This window comes from Schistocerca gregaria, chromosome 2 (genome assembly GCF_023897955.1).
Source record: "Schistocerca gregaria isolate iqSchGreg1 chromosome 2, iqSchGreg1.2, whole genome shotgun sequence".
In the NCBI taxonomy this organism is placed as follows: Eukaryota; Metazoa; Arthropoda; class Insecta; order Orthoptera; family Acrididae; genus Schistocerca; species Schistocerca gregaria.
In genome coordinates, this window is record NC_064921.1 from 928,235,809 (window position 1) to 928,258,809 (window position 23,001).

The window sequence follows — 23,001 nt, forward strand, 5'->3', positions numbered from 1 at the left end:
CTAAAATGATTGTGTTCATTGAATTGGGCAAATGTGCAACCTGCGTGTCCTGTTGGAGGTTGGGATGGCTGCTGCATGCTGCAGGACGGACTGCAGCTATTTGTTGCAGACTGGCGTACTGGTTCATCTGTTGTCCTGTCCTGGGGGATCGGTTCTGGCTCTGGGGGACATTATTTCGGCGTAGATTGGCGATTCCCTGCATGTCCCGTGCTGGTGCGCTTGTGGTGGCAGTTGGAGCTTGTCTAGTAGGTGCCTGCCTAGCTGTGTTGTTCCCTGTCCTTGTTTGGGAGTGTGCTGTTCGGTCGTTTGGTTTGGTTTGTGGGTGTTTTGTTGTTTTTTTTTTCTCTCGTGCGGTCTGTTGCCCGTTTTATTACCTCACAGCCTCAGTAGCTAGCGGGGTGTCCTGTCTGTTTGTAATTGAGACATTTTACTTTGTCTCCCATTTCTTTCGTGGGGCAGTCTCGTGGTGGGAGATGTTCTGCACAGCGCACGTATTTGGGGGGCATGTCGCAGTCTTTTGCAACATGTGAAAGCCCTTGGCATTTGTAGCACTTCCTGAAGCCTGTGTTTCGTCTGAGTGTCTCTACAGCCACATCTATAGCCATTACTCTGGTGACTTGAAAGATTCTCCTATTCTGAGGGGTGTCAGGGAGTGTTGCTAGGAACAGTGGCATTGTTTTCCTCCTCCCTGGTTTTCTGAGTAGCCCAACTAAGAGTACTTCAAAATCTTGGGAGATGAGGTCTTTCCTGATGTCTTCTGTGGCTGTTTTGATAGGTGTTCCCCTGAAGACTGGCTTTAGTGGCTTTTCTGTGATTATACTAAACGTGTACAGAGAGCTGTTCCGCTCTGTTTGACAGGGTGATTTTGATCCTGTTCCCCTGCCCTCCCCCCCCCCCCCCTCCCTGCTTACTTCGCTTGAAAGTCTATTCTCTTTGATCATGTTATTGAGGTCGGGTATCCTACTACTATGGCTGGGATCTTGTACTTTCTAGCTGGTGGTGGCGGGCGTGTTGGCGCGCCTGTTGCCGGCACGGAAGATGGCGCAATTGCATTGAACCTGTTTTCGGTGGGAAGGTGGGTGTAGATTGTTCCTGAATGTGACGCACGGTGAGCCGTTCTTCTGGCCATTTCGAAGGGCGGCTCGTCGCCCTTCTCGTTGGCTTGTTCGCTGTCGAATGGTAGACCAATGTTCGTCTCTGGAAAAGTATCGTCGATTATCGGCATGTACAAAGGTGCTTTTGTGGGGGCTGTTTCTTGGGCGCCTCGCTTGGCTGCTGGGGACTTCTCTAGTGAGTCTTCCGACCCCACGTTTCTTAGCAAGCCCGTGGCTATCTCTTCCGATTCCCTAACACGCCTGTTTCGTTTGAGGGAACCTTTTTCTCTGTCTGTGGATTGCTGTCGTGGTACCTGACCCCTGTGTGATGTCTGTCGTCTTGGTGCAGGCGTCGTTTTCGGGAGAATGTACCTATCGGTTCTGGGAGGGGAGGGGAGGGGAAATTTTCTGTTACTGTCCTATCGAGTGGAAGTTGATTGGAGGTTGGCAGAGCTCTGGTGGGTTGGTAGAGTGGAAAAATACAACAAAGACCAGGTCCACCAAGACAGAGGAAGATCTACAGAACCCCACACTCGGTCCAACTCATAACCATGAACCTCGTCATGGAAATGACGAAGGAATTCAGGAAGGCCCAGAAGCAGAACACTCAGATCCTCGTTGCCCTTCAGGCAGCAGTCCAGCAGTCGCTCCCCTCTGTGACTTCCTCAGTAGTTTCAAAACTCCACTATGGATAGACGACCAAATATCCAAGACCTGACAATGTGAGTCTTTAACGTAGATGGCATTGTTAATCAACAGGTCAAGTTCAGAGAACTCATGAAGGAGTTCTCCATCGACATATTCATGATTGGGGAAACCCACCTAAAACTGGTAATAAAAGCGACAGTTCCAAACTACGTTAGCTACCGTAAAGACAGGCCAACCCAAAGTGGAGGAGTGGCCATATACTTAAAAAGAGAGATCCCCCACCTCCAGGTATTCTTACCAGCTACCAATAAAATCGAACCAGGGGCGATGGAAGTAACTACTGCCACAGGACCCCTAACAATTGTTGCAATCTACTGACCTCCCACAAGTCGAGATAGACGAGGGAGACGTAGCTGCTCTAGGGCAAGTTGAAGGCAAACTCGTAACAGGAGACGACTTCAATGCCAAACACCGCAATTGGAAGTCTAGAGAAATCTCCAGAGTCGGCGCCAAACAGCAACAAATAGCATGCAACCACCACTTCGAAACATGGAGTCCGGTCGAGCCCACACATTTTCCAAAAAATAGAGGAAGGCTCGTCATGTTAGACATAGACCTCACTAGGAGAATCGCGATGTTTGTGGCCGCATGGACAATCAACAGAATGTTCTCTAACCACAACCCAGCGATTGTAGAGGTCGATGTGGGAGAATGGGTAGCATTCCCACGGTACCAGACGTCTTACAAACGTACAAACTGAGAGCGATACCGAGAAACTGTTGCCTCTGATATCGCTCGTGTTCCACCACCTACTTCCGAAACAGTAGAACAAGCGCTACAAGACCTAACAGGTACCATCTTGTAGGCAGTGGAAGATGCCACTCCCCCACAAAGGGACGGCCCACCCCCACAAGTACAGCTCCAAATCCATTTGCTAGCTCGAATCTGACACAAGAACAGAGTGGCAAAAGAGTGGAAGATCACCAGAAATCAGGCCACCAGGAGGCTTCTCAATCGTCTACAGAGAGAGCTGAAGGTAGCGCTCAACAAGCACAGAAACCAGCAATGGCAAAACCACCTCATAGCCCTCAAAGTGGGCGATCACCCACTATGGCAAGCTATCAAGCAATTCACCAAAAGTCGCATTAGAATGCCGCCGCTGCACGGCGAGCGGGGTCTGGCCTACAGCCGTACTGAAAAGGCCAACGCTCTCGCCGACACCTTTGAGAAGCAGTTTCAAGCGGCAGAACCCCAGGATAACGAACACGAAGAGGTAGTCTGTCGTCAGATGGCTGTCTTCCTCAATGCTGAGGAGGACCCAGAGGACAGACCACCACTTTTCGCCCCGAAAAACGTGGCAAAAGTAATTAGGTCCCTCCGTACAAAAAGGGAGCCAGGACACAACGTCACCAACCAGCTAGTCAAAACCTCCCACCCTTGGCTATCGAACACCTCACGAACGTCTTCAACGAGATTAATCTTACCTGCGAGTTACCAGCTTACCAGAAACACACGGAAGTGGTCACGATACACAAACCAGGGAAAGACCCTTTATTCCCACAGCATTATAGGCTGATTATCCTCTTGCCAACTCTCAGCAAGATCTATGAGCGCCTCCTGGGCCTGTCGCTGGCGCATCACCATCAACCCTGAAAAGACACAAGCTATGTTGACCACCCAGACTCTCAGGAGATGTGGACTCTCTCAACCCTCCCCTCCTTTCAGTTACACCTACATGGATCCCGACTCCCCTGGCACAGATCCACCAAGTATCTCAGCGAACCTTGGACTCAAGACTAACGTGGAAACCCCACATAGACGATGTCCACAGGAAGATCTTTGCAAGAATGTCCATCCTATACCCAGTCCTCAACACGACCAGCCCCCTTCCCTGCTCTGTAGGAGTAAATGTCCATCAGGCCGTTGTATGGAAAGTAATGGAGTATGTGTGTCCTGTCTGGGGATATGCGGCAAAGCAGCATCTGGACAAACTCCAGAGGCTGCAGAACCACGCCCTCAGGAGAGCTCTGCATCTACTCATGGGATTCCCCACCGACAATCTGCACGCTGCTGCCGAAATCCTCCTCCTCAAGGATAGATTCCAAGATCTAGCAAGGGCTTTTTACACGAGCTCTTCCAGATCTGTAAGTGACCTCAACCACTCCTTAGGTCGGTATGACATGTCCCATGATAAGCACAAACGCCCTATGACGATCTCTGACAGCTAAGTCTACATCTACATCTACATACATACTCCGCAATCTACCATACGGTGCGTGGCGGAAGATACCTCATACCATAACTAGCATCTTCACTCTCTGTTCCACCCCTAAACAGAACGAGGGAACTGCCTATAAGCCTCTGTATGAGCCCTAATCTCTCTTATCTTATCTTCGTGGTCTTTCCGCGAAATATAAGTTGGCGGCAGTAAAATTGTACTGCAGTCAGCCTCAAATGCTGGTTCTCTAAATTTCCTCAGTCGCGATTCACGAAAAGAACGCCTCCTTTCCTCTAGAGACTCCCACCCGAGTTCCTGAAGCATTTCCGTAACACTCGCGTGATGATCAAACCTACCAGTAACAAATCTAGCAGCCCGCCTCTGAATTGCTTCTATGTCCTCCCTCAATCCGACCTGATAGGGATACCAAACGCTCGAGCAGTAGCCAAGAATAGGTCGTATTAGTGTTTTATAAGCGGTCTCCTTTACAGATGAATCACATCTTCCCAAAATTCTACCAATGAACCGAAGACGACTATCCACCTTCCCCACAACTGCCATTACATGCTTGTCCTGCTTCATATCGCTCTGCAATGTCACGTGCAAATATTTAATCGACATGACTGTGTCAAGCGCTACACTAATAATGGAGTATTCAAACATTATGGGACTCTTTTTCCTACTCATCTGCATTAATTTACATTTATCTATATTTAGAGTTAGCTGCCATTCTTTACACAAATCATAAATCCTGTCCAAGTTATCTTGTATCATCCTGCAGTCACTCAACGACAGCATCATCAGCGAACAGCCGCACATTGTTATCCACCCTATCCGAAAGATCATTTATGTAGATAGAAAACAACAGCGGACCTACCACACTTCCCTGGGGCACTCCAGATGATACCCTCACCTCCGATGAACACTCACCATCGAGGACAAGGTACTGGATTCTATTACTTAAGAAGTCTTCGAGCCACTCACATGTTTGGGAACCAATTCCATATGCTCATACCTTAGTGAGGAGTCTGCAGTGGGGCACCGAGTCAAACGCTTTCCCGAAGTCAAGGAATGTGGCATCCGTCTGATACTCTTCATCCATGGTTCGCAAGATATCATGTGAAAAAGGGCGAGCTGCGTTTCGCAGAAGCGATGCTTTCTAAAGCCGTGCTGATGCATGGACAGCAACTTCTCTGTCTCAAGGAAATTAATTATATTCGAAATGAGAATATGTTCGAGAATCCTGCAACAAACCAATGTTAACGATATTGGTCTGTAATTTTGAGGATCCGTCCTTCTACCCTTCTTATATACAGCGGTCATCTGCGCTTTTTTCCAATCGTTCGGGACTTTACGTTGGGCAAGAGATTCGCGATAAATGCAAGCTAAGTAAGAAGCCAATTCAGTATAATACTCTCCGTCAAACCGAATTGGAATCCCATCAGGACCTGGCGATTTATTTATTTTCTATCCATTCAGCTGCTTCACAACCCCAAAGATGTCCATCACTATCTCCTCCGTACGGTAATCTGTACGATACTCAAACGGCGGTATGTTTGTACGATCCTCCTGCGTGAAAGATTTCTCAAATGCTAAATTTAAAATTTCAGCTTTCGTTTTGCTGTCTTCCGTTGTCAGGCCAGACTGATCAGTGAGTGACTGGATGGAAGCCTTCGACCCGCTTACCGATTTTACTTAAGATCAGAATTTCCTTGGGTTTTCAGCAAGATCTTTTGCTAAGGTATGACGGTGGTAGTGGTTGTATGTTTCGCGCATCGCTCTTTTTACAGCAGCACAAATCTCTACTAACTTCTCCCGATCTTTCTTGTACCGCGAGTGCAACTGTCTTTGCTTCCTGAGCATTCTCCGAATTGCGCTGTTAAACCACGGTGGGTCTTTTCCGGCAGTAACCCACTTTTTCGGCACATACTTGTCCAATGCGTGATTTACAATGTGTTTAAATTTTGCCCATAATTCTTCCACGACCATAGTACCGTAAGTAAATGAAGTCGATTCATTTACTAAGTGGGATGCTAACAACTGCTTATCTGCTCTTTCTAGTCACAATACTCTCCTAGCCTTCTTGACCGCCTGTTTAACTTTCGTAACCATAGTCGTAATGACAACATCATGATCACTAATCCCTGTCTCAACACTGACACCGTCGATGAGGTCTGGTCTGTTCGTGGCTACCAGATCTAAAATATTTCCATTACGCGTTGGCTGTCGATTTAGCTGCCGAAGACAGTTTTCGGATAATGTGTTCAAAAGTAATTCACACGACGTCTTGCCTGTACTACCTGTAATGAATCCGTAGACATCCCAGTCTATACTAGGTAGGTTGAAGTATCCTCCGACTAATATAGCATGATCTGGGTACTTCGGCGATACAGAACCTGGTGGCGGGTAATAACATCCAACAATTAACTTTTTTTCTCCTAGCCCTGTTAAACGTGTCCAGATAACTTCACAATCACACTCTACTTCGACATCAGTAGACACAATATTTTTGTCAACTGCAATGAAGACACCACCTCCTACAGTGTCTAATCTGTCTTTCCGAAGAGAAAAATCCCAAAATCTCCAAGTCCTAATACCAATTTTTAATCCTTAAGATACCCAACATCTCGACAACCTTAGGCAAGTACAAGAGACCACCAAACACCACCACAATACACAGACAGCCAAAACAATCAAAGATAATCACATATAAACAACATACATTACGGAGTAAAAGCCAACAGGCTATAAACTCCACCATACAATTCCCCAAGGAGGGAAAAGTAAAAGGTGAGAGAGAGAGAGAGAGCAGACAGACTGGGACTCAGCTGCTGGACTCACTGCAGTTCACTTCGTCACTGTCACTGTCACTGTCGCTGTTGCCATTGGTGTACGTTTCAGACATGGCTGGTTGTGGCAAGGGAGGCAAAGCCAAGGGGAAGTCAAGATGCCGCCTTCTCTCCATCCTACTGGAGCACCTGGCCGATGAAATGTGAAGCAGAAAGAAGAGCGAGAAGAAGAAGACACAACAGTGCTACAAGTGCCAACAGTTTGCCCATGTAGCAAAGTCCTGTGGCAACACGGTCACGTACATGACGTGTGTAAAGGAGCATGATACACGGAAGTGCAATAAGCCATGAGATGCTGCTCTGAAGTGCATCAACTGCGGTGGCGCACATGCTGCAAATCATCGTCGCTGCAGCTATATCAAGAATTGGAGCAAGCAAAATAAGAAAACTGAGGCCGCTAAATCTGAAGAAGTGGCTCAACAAGACAAGGCAGCCACCCCACCCCCTATCCAAGAATGGGAAGCGTGCCGCTCGGCCGCGAAGAAGACGACTAGGATAATTTCCATGAATCGTTACAGTAAGCCACGGGTGTAACCATCGCTGCACTCAAATCCACCATGGCGGAGGATAGGGCGCCCTGAGGGCGGAACCGGAAGAGGCGCGTCATCAGATGTGGCAACTGACGAATGCCTTAATCCTTGTAACTCACAAAGAAGAGGCGCTGAACCCCACTAGGAAGGGGGTAGATGTGGAAACCCAGACGACCGCCTCTCTGGCTGACGCAGAAATGCAGGCGGCACAGAAGCCGGAAGAAGAGGAAGATGAAGCATTACAAGTCGCTGCCATCACTGCTGTGGTTCAAGAAGAGGCTGCCAAATACAACCACCTACCACTGCCAGACAACCCGCAAGCTGCTAAGATGGTGATGGACATGCTAGCATACTCGCTGTAAGATGGTACATATTGGTACCTCTACCATCCACACCCCTTTTACCCCTCCCAATGTTCTTAAACCTCCATTTACCCACCAACCATATTTCTTCGGTTGGACAGCCGCAAACCTACACAAATTCGTCTCCAAAAAAAGACCTAGCCTTGATCAATTCTCGTCCCATCTTCACGCCCTGTGATTGGCAATGCATCATCGATACGGTGCCAAGAGTGAGGACTAAGGGAAAAAAACGCTAGTCCTACTAGCACATACCAGTTATTTAATCCTGCCTTGCTTAGGCAAGTCCAGTCTTTCCTCTTGTCCCAGATACAATCTCCACCCCATTATTTTTGGGGTAAATGTCAAATGACAAAGACTCCACATTTAGGCAACCTCTGGGAGGCTGTCATTCATAGAGAACAAGGAAGGAGCAGACAGACCATTCCATCTGAACCACCTGATGATGGCGGAAAGGTTATTCACCAAAATATCATGGGACTTCAACTATCGCATCCGGCTGGACACCCGAGAGCCCTGGAAACAACACGTATGATAGGAAAGCCTCCGATCACACGATACAATCGTTATTTTTCTTCACTTAAATATTATAGGTAGACAGCTTCATGCTCAGTTTGATATTTCTGATCCTTCTTCACCTCGCGATCGGTCCATATTAACCGAACATTCTGAAAACAATATGTAGCTTGAGAACCCAAGCATGTTTCAAAACTGGTTTTGTTTACATGCTAGAAAAAAATCGATTGCGAAATTTGAAAGGATGCAGCTACAAGCGGAATTCAAGAACTGATTCTGAAGTGTTTACATGACCACCCAGAAGCGGTATTGGGAAACCGGTTTTCGTAATCTGGTTTTGCGGGCCCCATATAAAGTGGGGTGCATGGGGCTCCCAAAACCAGATTTCGTAACCCAATTTTTGGCTAATATGGACGGAGTGGCTTTTGTACAGTGAAGGAGAAGCAGGATATTAGACTGAAGCTTTTTGCACCTCGTCTAACTGAAGAGAGTTAGCGATTGTGCTGACTAAATCTTAAAGTGCAGCATCTGTTTCCCGGAAGCCATATATAACTGGGCTAGCAAATCCGCTTCATACCTTTAACATGTAAGCACGACAACGCAAAACGGTTCCCGAAATTCGGTTTTCATCGTTTGGAAGATATGTCGTACATAAACGTAATGTGTGAGGTGCAGAGATAGCAGGAAGGAGAACTTTGTCGCCACTTGTGGGGAAATGTCTGCTGCACAATGATGCCTCTTTAGGCTTGCATGCGCACTGGTAATCAGCAGCTATGATGTAAATTACACACGGAAGTTATAATGTTATGTGAAAGAATATCGTAAAGTATTTCATGTTCGAACACATTCGTCACGGTATTTATTTTTCAGTTGACACACACAACACTTCTTCTTCGTTCTTCTATGATGCTATAGCTGTTAGATCATTGCAGTTCGCAGCAGTCAAACTTAAGATAGTCGACATATAATATATCAACATGTACCGGCAACCGGTTTGGAGCCAAAGGTCAACTTAGAATCGACAACTTATCAAGTTCGTTCCAGATACATATGCAGTCGTTGCAACTACGCGAATGCGCTGACACAGGCATTCTCCAAGGTCCTATGGGTTGTGACTGAGTGAAAGCTGTTCGAATTGTGGGCAATGCACGGTTGCAAACAGTTTCGACCGATCACAGGAAATTCTTCTGACTGGCTCCAAAGCTTTTCCTAAGCCTGCTGCAAAGATATCAGCGCCCGCATGTGAAGAGGTTTTTACTGTTCAGTCTCGTAGTATTCACGTTGAAGATAAGAAGTTTCAAATTACTGCTACACCTTTAAAGGAATTGTATATCTCAAACTTCGTAAAATTTAATACCGTACATCCTCGTGTAATGTTATTCCTTTGAGGAGTTTTTCTGTAGAAATGTGCTGCATATATAAAGCCTGGGGTGTTAAAAGCAAAAGGATCTCACTACCTTTTAATGTCACTTTGAAAACGAGTAAATTCTTTTCTTACATACAAAGATCCGATCACAAGAGGCGAAATGGGGGTCACATACTATACTCATTGCTATAAATGACACGCACACATTAAGATGGCTCATTTAGAGGGGAGGTGGCATAAGTAGAGATAAGCATCCTGTGAAATTAAGCTGCATACCACATTCCTCATCAGTGAACTCATTGCAGTCACTTCCCACCGATGATAATTTTTCTTCGAGTTGGATAATTTCCGACACTTTTAATGCTTCGGCACTTACTATTTTGTTGTTTATTAACACCGATACTAATTATCTGCTATGTATTGCGAATCAGCAACGAAATTTGTGTTACCAAAGCCAATGAGGCAAGCTGATCAAATTTTTTCAGCATATGCATATAATCAAAATATGTGAAAGAAAACAGGATGTTGATGAGGAAAGTGGTGTCAGGAATAATGAAGAACGACATCAGTTAACATTTTGTATCACTGGTTCTCCAAGAAGTGCTGACCACAAGTGAAAAGCGGAAACGTTTGATTCAATTTCGTTCGTCATAATCGATGTTTCTGGAAAGCCTGCAATTGTCGTTAATTCTTTAAATATGGTAATGAAACATTGCACCACTTACATGTTTTTTCATGCTCTGCAGGACGCATTTCGAGAATTTCTCATTGTCATGACCAAATATTTACATATATATGTGTGTGTTGTGCTGTCTGTCTTCCATTGTAGCCGTCTTTTTGTCAGTATAAGACACTGTGCCAAGCAGAAAAAAAGACACACGCTAACCATCATTCATACTGTTTGTGAAATTTCACAAAGTTCGTTTTTCTGCTTAATATAGCTGGTAAAGTACGGTATCTTAACTTCAAAAAGACGGTGCAATACAGTGTAAGAGAGCACAACACACATACAAACAACAGTGTTGCCAACAGTATACAACTTTTTCCAACCAGATTGAGAGTAAAAAGGACTAAAAATGCCTTAAAAGAACTAGATTCTAAATTTTTATTCAGAAGCATAGAGGTGACAATGAAACGTCACTCACTCGAGATATACACTACACAAATAACATATTTCTTACTAAACTTACCTAAATCTGGATAATAATGTCATCTACATCATTATCGTCATCGTCCTTATGGAAAAGAGAAGGTGCAGTAGAAGCTGATGGTCTCGATTTATATGCTTCAGTTGTCCCAATTGTTCTGAGAACTGACTCAGGAAATTTGTAATTTTGGCTGCACTGATTCTTTCCGCGGAGACTTGCATGAATCCCTAATACAAGAAAATATGAGCCAAGATAATGCAAATCCTGCAAATTCTCTAAAAGGATTTCTCCACTGGCGTCATGGTAACTGAAAACCTCACGCCAGAAATCGACAGAATTGTTGACATTATCCCATTGGCCGACGGTCATTTTTTGCCACTGTAATTCAATTACTGTAATTGTATCACTATCCAAGTGAGAGCTTTCTAACAGGAAATTTAAGGGTTCTTTTACCGTTACAAGCCTCCTTGAAACTGCAAGAAGAGATAATTTCCTCTATACTTCAATATTATCAGGCAATCTTTGCTGTAATTGTTTAACAAGTGAAGAAACAAATTTTACACATCTTCCTCTAATATTTTTTTCTTCCCCTTCGGTTATTTTGTTTCTAATTTCTGAATTTTTTTCAAACAAGTATCCAAGATGCGGAATTGGATCTAGATTTTCGAAATCATTGTCAAAATATTTTCTCTGAACTGGATTGGTGGGAATGACAACTTGCTTAAGAAGAGATTGAATAAGAATTACCAGGTCATCTAATAACTTGCATGGATCCATAATATTTGATTTGAACTCCTTATTGACTCTCTGAAGACTTGAAAGGATATGTTTCAAAAATAGCAAATTTACTACATTAATTTCGTCAATGAACATCGAATAGAGCAGTCCAGATGCGTAGCATTTTTCGCTTTGCCTAACAATTTCAAAATGAGGTTTTAACTCAAGCCATTTATCAATTATTCCACATACCGAAAGTTCAATAGATAACCATCTTGAGTCACAAGTGTGGGTGATTTTCAGTGGCTCCTCCCCATCATTTAGGACTGAGAAAATCTGGTGGTAAAAGAGCTGTCATGAAGAAGATCGAGAAAATCGGTTGTAAGTTTCCCTAATCAAAAAGTCCAAATTTCTTGGGAGACATTCTGCAGTTGCTGCAGAGGTTGCCAACTGCATAGAACGACAGACACACCTTATAAGTCCCAAATGCAGAATCTCCCTCTAAAGTGTTTCTGTTCCTATTTCCTGCAATTTCTTTGAATCTAAATTAACTTCTGTGAGATGTTTTGCTATGATAAATTATAGCCATTGCTAGAAGTTTAGTGACACTAATATCAGTTGATTCGTCAACGAAAGTACTGAACATAGCACCATCAACATCACTTCTCAGACCGTTCGCAAAATAGGGCCCAAGAACATTCTTGACAATAGCACTACACGTTGTACGACGTAACTTAATCTGACTTGCAATAAGACTTTCTTTGAACCTTTTTTTACACATTTCTCCTAACTCATCACACAACATTATAGCACAATGTGCAGACATACAGAGGGCGAGTGACCCTTCAGCTTCGTAACGTCATATGGAATCCTGAACTGGTTTAAAATTAATTTTTGTCTGTCTTTAGGAGGAAAAGGAAGAAACTGCAGATTTATGTTTCTGCTCTGCATGATTTTCTATATCCGCTAACTGAGCTCTTACATAACAGTGACGCACTTTACAGAATGCCTTTGTGTTATCTCCTAAAGACTGTGATAACCATTGGACAAATTTCGGTTTTTTTAACCATTCTTCCCTAAACTTTTGGGTGCATTGAGCTTGAACTTTACCCATATTAACAGGACTACAATCAATCACTATGACGAGAAGAACAAGCACTAAGCACAGCCACTTCTGACACAAACTCGACAATAACTGGATAATAACAAGCAGTTTGCGTTTCGTTCAGCTGCTCGATCCTCGACAGTAGGAATATATAGTAGAAATATTATACCGCATCATGCATTACCACTTCAGTTTTTCATACATTTAAAATAATTTTACAAAATAAAGTATGAGAGTTCTGTACTTAAATACTTCTTGCACTCGTTATTTACATTGTCGGGTAACAGTAGCAATTAAGGTTAGGTTCTTTCGAAGAGCTGCCAGGATCCTACTTGAAGAACTAGCAAACAGACGCTACTGCGCATGCGCAACGACGTTGACGTCAAGAGCCAGCACCCCCTGCAAGAGCCCATGCTTGGCGCCTGGGCTCTTCAAACGCATTTTACTGATCGACTGTCACCGAGTGGCGAACAGCTGAACTTCTACAGGTGACTTTATAACAATAAATAAAAATAAAACATAAGAACAAATAAAGTGCTTACCTTGCAATTATCGTAGATACAGAAATAGTTCGGCAATTGAAAAACAATCGGAATAACGCGGCCACGTACCCTGACTACAAACCAATTAATTATGCGCATCCGCTAAACTGGCAGCTTGACAGAACAAGAAAATTTTCCTTAGGTAGAATTTGGCTACTTGATGCTACTTGCTAGGTGCTCTTCAAACAGCTGGCGCCCCACTTCAAGTAGCCAAATTTTGGACCAGACGCGCTTCGAACGCAACTTCCGCTCTGCGCATGCGCGGTAGCCAGAAAGCAGCCTTTCGAACAAACGTTTTATGTTTCGTAACAGATTTTATTGTATAAGCAGTTACAAGAAAGTAATTTCTTCTATAACCTGTTGAGCATACTGAAATGAACTAGAATGAACAAAATAAACTTTTCGAAGAATATAATATTAAAAAGACTAGAATTCAAGCAGATAATGTTTTAAAAAGACTAAATCTCCCACTAGCAAGCAGATCTTAAATTTTCCAACCAGATGGCCTTTTTTTTAAAAAAAAAAAGGATCTAATTGGGAAACAAATAAATTGGCAAAATTGACAAACAGCCCCCAAAATCATCTTGAGGTTGAAGCTCTTTTGTCTGTGTTTGCTTCAACGATCCACTCGTTTTTGGATGGGGTCCGCCTTTAGCAAAGCACAATTTTGTTTTTGGTCCCAAATCTATGATATATTTCATGTTATAATGAATACAATAAAAAACACAGAAACACAAATAAAAGCAATAAGTAGACACACACACACACACACACAAAATTATTCACATAAAATTAATTAATTTCAGGCATAGCCATAACAGCTTAGAAATCGTGATTTTTGCATAAATGTTTTGTCTATATTAAGTTGTATGTTGTTGCAGATGACAAACTTTAAAGAAAAACAGACATCGTAAAAACGTAGTACAGCGTGAAAACTACACTATATGGTAAGAAGGTAAAAATACATAATTTTACGTGCTCTTCAAAAATCTGTAACTACAATTTAAAAAGTACTACTGACATGTATATAAACAGCAAAGAACATTCCTTATGTTTAACAGCCATAAAATAAAAAACCCACTGATGATGCTGCAACTGCACTGAAACATGTTTGGAGACAAAAACCAAAATTGTGTTTTGCTAAAGGCGGACCCCATCCAAAAACATAAGAACACAAAATACTTACGCAAATATTTTCGATTGACGATGAGAATTAATTCTCGAAATGCGTAAGGCTAAGTATGAAAAAAATATGTACCCTGTGCACTGTATCATTATTTAAAGCATAAACATTTGTGCAATGCCAAGACAGTACAGGTGTCAACTAGCGCTACTGGTAGTCAGGCAACAAAACACGCGAAATATGCGTCTGTGAAAACCGTAAGGGATCGGACTGTCGAAACGATCACGAGACTGCGCATGCGCAATAGAGGCAGTTTTGAAAACTATCGCACTCGGTTGTGATAACCTCACTCAAACGAACCTTTAGACATCATGCCCACTTCTCGCTGCTGCCAAACTTTGCAATCCAAAAGTAAGTGTTCAAGATGGAAAATTTAATCTTACTTATTACAACTAATAACTATTATATTTCAACCCAAACGACTTTAAGGCACACCTCCCCCCTCCCCCTCCCCCTCCCCCCAAAAAAGGAAAAGTCGACCTCATGGCTCTGGAGGGGTTGAGGGGAGGAGGTTAGAATACCTGTAAATTTGTAGAATAAGCTACTGTGAGCATTCAAAGCACTGAAAAGTATAAATACATACATCACATCTGCAAACCACCTCATATAACAGAATCACTACCATACTGGCATAAAAAGAATAGAAGAAAGCAGTAATAATAATTCGTTGACGGCGACGTTGGTGCCACTTCACTCGCTGAAACATCAATCGCAAAATTATTTGATTATTGTAATCAAAGTATAACAGCTCCTATAACGTTATTGTCAGTCACAGAAGATTTATCCTTCGATCTTTCTTTATTTATCCAGTAGATCGTACACCTACAACTCAGGGGCAACAAATATATTGTCTGGAGGAGGATAAATTAAATACCCCTTTCACCTATTTTTCTTGTTTCTGCCATCGTCGCGTCTCGCTCCAGTCACAAGCCATTGAGATCCTGTAATACCATAACGAAGCAGTAGCAAGAACTCCGCTATTGCACCTGAGCGATATATGTAAGTAGCATTTCTTTAGGGTGCTGTTTGCACGAATCAACCCGCTATTGTTGTACACAGAATAGACGAACATCGGGTACCTCTCCCGATTGAGTCTTAAATCGACTTCCTGACTTGTTTGTTTTTTGGTCAGCTTTTGCGCTCCTATTGTGTGTGCACCCCTTCATGGGGGCCTCTCGCCAGCCACTCGGCAAAGCACTGGACCTCTTCCAGAACAACACTGAATTCTTGCGTGACGTCAGCTGATTATTGTGGTCCATGGTTCTGCCTGGTCGATGCACGAGTACAATAATTGGAAGTATGTTCTTAATCAAGAATTGACCTACGCAAGCATGTCGTTAGTACCGTAGCATGTCTTAGGATTTTTCACAATCTAGATAACTTCATATTATCAAAAATACTTGCTGATTTCTTAAGCCGGGGACCAACTGAATCACTACAAATTTACAGTAAATACTACAAACCACTTGCCACGAGGGAGGGATTTCGTCACTGTTACTTACCACACTTGGTAAATATCAAATATTAAAACTATTTTAAGTCAAGCGGTAAGATCTTTAGTACCCTTTCCCCGCTGTTTCCGCAGTAGAGGGTGGCAAACTTTGGTCGTGTCAAGTCGGATGATTCAGTAAGAAATAACATTACATATCAAGTGCAAGAAAAATTGGAAATATCTTAAACTACGTTACCTGTTTGTCATATGCAATCCATGCCGGAAGTTCTGGAGCTTCAGCTGGCTTTGGTAGATTGATGCGCTTTTCTGATTCTGATTTTGTTACAGATTCTCCTCCTATTCCAGGTTTTTCTCTAACCGATAAAATCGGGAGTTTGTTGTAGAGTTCGAAATGATGTGGTTTATGAAATCTAGTCTGCCCAATCTGAAAATATTTTGTTTCGAATGAGAGTGTAGATTAAGTTTTCAAAGTAAACGCAACTACTGCTACTGGTACTACTAGTATCGGTAGTAGTAGCAGTGATCGTTCTAGATGCAACTGACGAGACCAATCGTGAAAATAGTACGTAATACGACTTACCGTGTTAGTGAATGTAAATCCTGGAAGGAAGGGTAAAGGCATACTCCTTAGCATTTTGAAAGACGAAATGTTATAATGTATATAAAAGTGAGTTTTGTGAAACAACCGGAATATCAGTTTCTCGAAGCGGCGTAATTTAGTGCTAAGTTTGCTGTAGCTACGATATTTCTACTGTTGCCATAACAACCAAACTGTAAATATACAAAGTCGGAAACATATCTTCAATGGAGCGAAGAGATGTCACATCAATAAACAACACCTTAATGTGTCACGTAAAGTAACAATCTTGTCCAGTAATTGTTCTCCACCGCAACATTATTGAAGTGAATGACGTCTACGAATATGAAAAAAAAGATCTTAAAAGAATTGGGACCCGACTGATCCATTAAAGAAGTAATCATCTTTCTTTTGAAGCTAGAAAATTTTTCGTAGTGACAACGTCATTTCAAATATTATAGTCGATGTAAACCTGTGTCTGTTGTTTGGCACTCACAGTGAGTGCACTTCTTAAGGTAAACATCAAATTATGCAGTACAAAAGTATTCATAATATTCATGTCGGTCACTGAACTGTATTAACATTTCAAATAAAATTAAATATAACAACGACTACAAAGATGTGTGTACAACGCATTCTTCGCGTCTTCAGTCAGCACCAGATGGATATTGCAAGTGGGACACACACGTCGGTAATCGAGTTATATCGATTAGTGGCATTTCGAGGTGGACGCCAATTTGAATGAAGTTAGGAACTCAATGTGTATTGTCTAATAACTAAATAAGTTGTATGCTGTACATAATTTAATAGCTGAGGTGTTATTCAGCGTATTAGAAAAGACACAAATCAATGATATACCAGTACAATTAAATAGATATGTATCTCTTTTGTATAATGGCAAGGTTATTTCGTCTTTCGTAAAGGCCAAAATAAGAGAGATGATATTAAAAGCTGGAATACAGACGATGGATCAGGTTTCTAGGACACCTGAATATTATGCCAAAGTCGTAAGAGACGCAGGTTTTTACTTTTGTCTGAAGCAAGGACGTATTGACTGGAATAAAATAAGTAAGGGTCTTGTGACATAATCACATGAATGGAGTTGATGATTTTAGAGTCCAAATTATGCCTGTTTTGCTGATACTTCTTTACAGATGCGATCGACATCGACCGAGTAGTACAAGAGAGAGATATAGTTACATTACGAGCCAATCTTTTCAACATAACGAATTACAGTTTGGAAACCGAATATGATGTCAGGGTATTGGATCCAAGTTTTGTGAAGCTTTTTAAATTGGCGCAGCTGTCAGTTGATTATCTCGTGTTTATGGAAGAATATACGAGTAAACAAATGATTAAAATTCAAGCTCAACTGAATACGGCGTTGGAGGTAAGTTAAGGGCATTTAGCAGTAGTTGGTTTGTCAGAATTTGACTCCACATTTCGTTTCAAGAGCTGTAAAGGCCCTAGTTGTAAAAGATTGATACGAAAATGTCGAGGATTAGCAGAGCACCAGATGGCAGCTAGTTCATAGTAGCTACTGGGTATTCGTGATTGTTGACTTAGATGCCTACCAGTAACGTGCACTTTTGCAGTTTTCATTCATTAATGTCTTATGATGTCATATTCTAGGGCAGTTTGTCACTGAAGGAAAAAAAAATGTCCCTCACTTCAATTTATTATCATCCATTTTATCATTTACATATTATATGAATTGTCATATAGAAAGAGAGAGCATGATTTATGTTTTAACAATTAAGGGAAATAACGTTTTCTTAATTACACACAAGTGTGTAATATGAATGGTAGGTGGGGTGCCCACTATAAGCTCTTGTGGACAGCTCATTAAAGAGTTGACGGTACTGACATCTTCACAGTGCATCTACACCAATGTGAACCTTATTGTTAATAATGAGTCACAATTTGAAAACCAAAGTAATATTCATAAGCATAACACCAGAAGGAGAAATGATGTACTCTGCCAATTACTCACCCTTAGTGTAGCATAGAAAAGAGTGAGGGTATTGAGCCATAAAAATCTTTGGTCTCATATCCAGCGATGTGAACAATTTAATGTGTGAAAAAGTAAACGTAACACAGTAGCCATGTCTGAGAGCAAAGAGCTGCAACTTAAAAACTTATGTAAATGTTCAGCCTGATCACAAGTTTTCCAGTGAGAAAGTGTATGAGCATTGTAAAAGTGACTCATTCCACATGTAGACAGAGGTCGCAGTAACAATAAAACAGTGTTTCATACAGTAGGCCTAAACCACAGTTCCTAAGCAGACAGTCAGAAAGTGAAGCTTGCTTCAAAATAGTAATAGTCAATGGGTTTAGACCTGCAACACATCACTTCAGATATTAATTGTAATGCAGCCAGAAGAATAGAAATACACTGTACAGCAGTGTTATTTAACAGTAAAAGACATGGAATAGCGAAATGCTGCTGTTAGTCTGTCGGCCAAGTAATGTTATGAACTTATTCTGCTCTGTTGTTTCAGAGTTCCTTGGAAATTTTAGACAGATCTGTAAACTGTGTTTGCTGCAGTCACAATGATTTGTAGCATAGCCATCAGGCTACCTTTGTCCCACACTTAACCCAGTTTTTGTTGTAAGAGCTAAAACAACAAAAAAACATATATTAAAGGACAAGACTCCAGTCACTAGTTTGATACATATTCTGTACAAATATTATACGTAAGCTACAAGAAGTAATGGAGGGGACATCCCATAGTGTAACTATTATCGAATTTTGTATATCTCAATTGGCCAAAAAACCTGTGTATCAGACCAACTGATGTCTGTGGCTAAATGGATTGTTATTGACATAAACACGGCGTGTCACTCCTCAAGTAAGTGTTGACTGTATACACTCTGTCATTCAAAAACAAACACTGGTGTGTTTATCCAAACAGCTGTTTGGGTAAATGCACCAGTGATTGTTTTTCAATGACAGAGTGTATACAGTCAACACTTACTTGAACTGGAGTGTAAAGGACTAATGAATACACATTGGTTTAGCGTTGACACTGTTTTGTAATGACAGTTAAGAGGTATAGAAATAATATCTATACTATCAGTTAATTGATACAGGAAAAGCGAAGGATAGAAATTGTATGTATTTTCCTAAAGTAGTCATAATCTCTTTCTTCATTATGTTGATGACAATTATACAATTCACTAAGATAGTAGACATACGGTAACTGTTTTTTACTTTCATGTACTGCCCTATGTTATAGAAAGTAGCTTTCCCCTCAGTCCATTTGCTATTTGAAACGGAAAGGGAATGATTAGCAGTTGTCAGGGTACACTCTGCTATTCACCGTATCGTGGCTTGCTTATTATTTGTGTAGATGCAGGTAAAGGTATTTGAATGAGTGGTTGAGAGATTATTATAGATGCAATATCAAACATATTGTTTAAATTAAATATGTTATAAATGTAAAAAAAAAAAAAATTAAATGAACTGCCAACACACAATGACTAACAGTATGATAAGGAACTGAACATAGGTCTTCAACATTTATCAAGTAATATGCTTATGGAAGTTTAAGGTATTCTTGACATACTGTATTAAAACAATGTGCTGGGCGGGAACTCAGATCAGGACAATTTTCGTTTTCAGGGAACATTTTAACACTCTGACACAAAGCTTCATTTTTCTAGAGCTTGCTCATAAATCTCCTAATTCCACACACTCGCTGTTAAAAAAATTTTTGGTCTATTACAACTATTGGAAGAAAGATGATCAGGGTTCAATTCGTGGTGTGAAGCTTCGTGTCAGGAAAGGTTATTTAAGGTAATGGTTCACAGCAGAGTGGATGTTTTGTCATTTGTGCTGATTCCTTCAGTAAGCATTGTTATTGTTATTGCTGTTGGAGTAATTTTCATAAAATGTAAGCTGGCTCCAAAAGCTTGCATAAGTTAAACCTTTGTGTGTGTGTGTGTGTGTGTGTGTGTGTGTGTGTGTGTGAGAGTCAAATGACACCAGATGTACACTTTGTATCATGACACAATGATGATGAGGCATGTGACATCATACATGTGCTAACAGGAGGGGAACAGAAAACTGACAATCTCTTTTTCTGTGTTTATATTTTTTGCAATGCATGTAGGGTGACAGAATGCTGTCTAGTATACCTCAGCTTAGGCTGAAAGGTGGCAGTTTGGTTGAGAGCTGGTGAAGCAGTATTGAAGGTTTCAGTTAATCCAGTGTAACTGTGTCTTTCATGTAGTTGCCAGGTGATAAACTAGTCCCTTAGTTTGGCACCTGACCATCTTTCGACACTTGAGAGTACCCTGACGCTGACAGATCCAGAGTAATGTGCCAACCCTGTGAAGATATGGGAATAAAGCCACTAAGAAGAAGAGGAAGACACTAGTTTCTTTAGCTTGCTACTATGAAAATGCTTAAGGTGTGTGTTCTAAGTACCAGTAGGAGATGTACCATTGTATTGTGTTACAGGAAAATGATAAGCTAAAGAATGAATGCAGGAGAAGAAATGAAGAATTAAAGTATATGAAGAAATGCTTGAAAGAGAGGGAAAATATGAAAAAAGTTCTGGATCAGTACCACAAGACTCAGTACTATATGAATTTTATTTCACAATGTTTTAAGGTAGGTAAGTTACCAACCATCCTTAAACATGACTTGTAAAGTTGCAGTTGAGTCTATATGCATGCTATGTTTTAGTTCCGGTTGGATGTCTGCCTCATGCTAGCCACAGGTTTGTCTAACAACTGCTTTGAACAGCATGTTTCATTATTTGTTTGCTATTTCCTTACACCATATACTTTCTCAGAATTAGTCTCTTAATTGGTGGCTGTAAGAGCTTTTCCAGATTTGTGCTGTTCATTCACACAAGATGTGCCATTAATTGTATGCTTTGAGAGACTCTTGTATGAAGTAGTGAGAAACTCTTAACTTCACCTGTGCTAGCTCTACTAACTGGTGCTTTTAGTTCTCAACAAAGGAATATATCTTTGTGAAATGTCCACTGCAGTATGATTTTTAAAACATCTCTTAAGTTACTGGAGTTGCTATGCCATAATTTAAATACTTGTATATCAGTAACCTTTCTTTATTGAATCCAATCCAATGAGGCTTTTCTCCAAAGGAGGTAGCAGGAGAGTCTTTGCAGTTTGCAAGAGAAGAAATCACGTATATAGTAATAGAATGTTCCAAGTAACCCGTAAGTAGTTCGTAGAGAGCTCTGTTTGATTTAACAGCAGAGTCTACAATTTGGAAGAGAAGAAAGAAGCTTTCAAATGACCCATAAGCTGTTCTTAGAAAGCTCAGGTCTGTCATGATCTGACAAATCAGGAAGGCTATGTCATTTTACGAAGTTTTCAGTTTAGTGTACAGTGTTCCATGTATCATTTGTACAGTAAACATGAGAAGTGAATTGGAATAAGCGCTGTCCAGAGTGATTCATATTTAAATATGATTGCTTGCTGACCATTTACAAAATGGGTGTTTGGTGATAAATAATGTTTAGTTTAATAAAGCAAGTGGATACGTATTTCAGTCATCCTTCATATAGATCAAAGGTGGTGGTTGCTCAGTCAGTTGTTATGTTATTCATCATAAAATGGGCAAAATACTTTAACTGACAGCTGTACATTTTCGGAGTCGTGCTCTTATTATGTGGTCCTCCATATTTAAATAATCAACTCAACATACTTGCTCATGCAAAGTAACAGATTTAAAAATGCTTATTTCTACAAAAAAGTCCTTACTTTAAATTCACCAACTTGTATCCCTCTGTTCTGTCTGATCACACTACCGCCCATTCACAGAATTTCTTCAGCAGTGTCTCCAAGTTAGTCTGCTTACTGTCACACTTGCTGGCTTTCAAGTACTGTATTATTCAGTAATTTTGCAGATGTTGCTGTGTTTCTAGTTAAACCTTTTCCCGCTGACTAATACATGGTTAGTGCTTCTTTCAAACCAGAGAACATTCAACACCAAGCAGTCTGCAGCTCTACATCAACAGTAGCTTCCTTTCACATTTGCTATTATCTTCCTCTCTATCATATTTCTTGCAGACTGACATATTTGTCCTCACTTGTTTTCTGGGAGCATCATCATTTCTATGTAGCTAACAAGCACCAATCAATATTGGGAAAGAATACCACACATTACTTCAGTCAACACACAGGTGGCGATAGCTCATGTTTCTAATCATCCTTTTACAGAGGGAATTAAAATATCAGTAAAAGTGCACCTTACAGTGTACCACAGCTTTTCTCTTGCATACTGCAGTTGATGCCTATTGGCGTGGTGAATGAGGGGAAATGGACATGACGGATCAAGAGATGAATGATGAGAGAAGATGGTGGACCCAATGAGCAAATAGCTTTCAATAAATATCGTGCTGTCAAATGTATGAAAGTACGTGGTACCGTAATGGAATAATTGTGCAAAGTGCTGTTGTATGAAACAGAATGTTCTGTAAAATCTATTACCCAGAATATAATATTGCAGGATATTATTGAGGGGAAATAAACTATGTTAACTTAAAGTATTATTTCCCTCTGACATTTTGGAAGCTGGGTTGAGAATTTTTTCCTTCCATTTCAAATTGTTGTCAGTTTGTTCATCTAGAAATTATTGCTGTCCAGGTGTTATCAATGACTAGTATAAATTCTTTGACTTCAAGCATCTGGATCGCTCTATCTTGACCATAAAAAGTT

General features: G+C 41.2%; 2 protein-coding genes across 4 annotated transcripts in view; one reads left to right on the plus strand and one right to left on the minus strand.

Annotated features, from left to right (window-relative positions):
• LOC126335356 (EF-hand domain-containing family member C2-like) overlaps window positions 1-16,511 on the minus strand; it is a 245,877-nt gene extending 229,366 nt beyond the window's left edge. The window contains exons 1-2 of one of the 2 annotated variants that reach the window (XM_049998543.1): window positions 16,309-16,511; window positions 15,964-16,152 (exon numbers count right to left, since the gene is read on the minus strand). In XM_049998543.1, the coding sequence (XP_049854500.1) occupies window positions 15,964-16,152; window positions 16,309-16,362 (243 nt within the window). In that variant the 5' untranslated portion in view covers window positions 16,363-16,511. The remainder of the gene's footprint in view (window positions 1-15,963; window positions 16,153-16,308) is intronic. The other variant, XM_049998544.1, reaches the window with a different exon arrangement.
• A 274-nt stretch (window positions 16,512-16,785) lies between these two features.
• The window catches only part of LOC126335357 (cilium assembly protein DZIP1-like), a 249,019-nt gene continuing 242,803 nt past the window's right edge, over window positions 16,786-23,001 (plus strand). Inside the window, exons 1-3 of one of the 2 annotated variants that reach the window (XM_049998546.1) lie at window positions 16,786-17,373; window positions 17,460-17,695; window positions 20,771-20,923. In XM_049998546.1, coding sequence (XP_049854503.1) covers window positions 17,244-17,373; window positions 17,460-17,695; window positions 20,771-20,923 — 519 coding nt within the window. In that variant the 5' untranslated portion in view covers window positions 16,786-17,243. Of the gene's footprint in view, window positions 17,374-17,459; window positions 17,696-20,770; window positions 20,928-23,001 lie in introns of those variants that run through there. The other variant, XM_049998547.1, reaches the window with a different exon arrangement.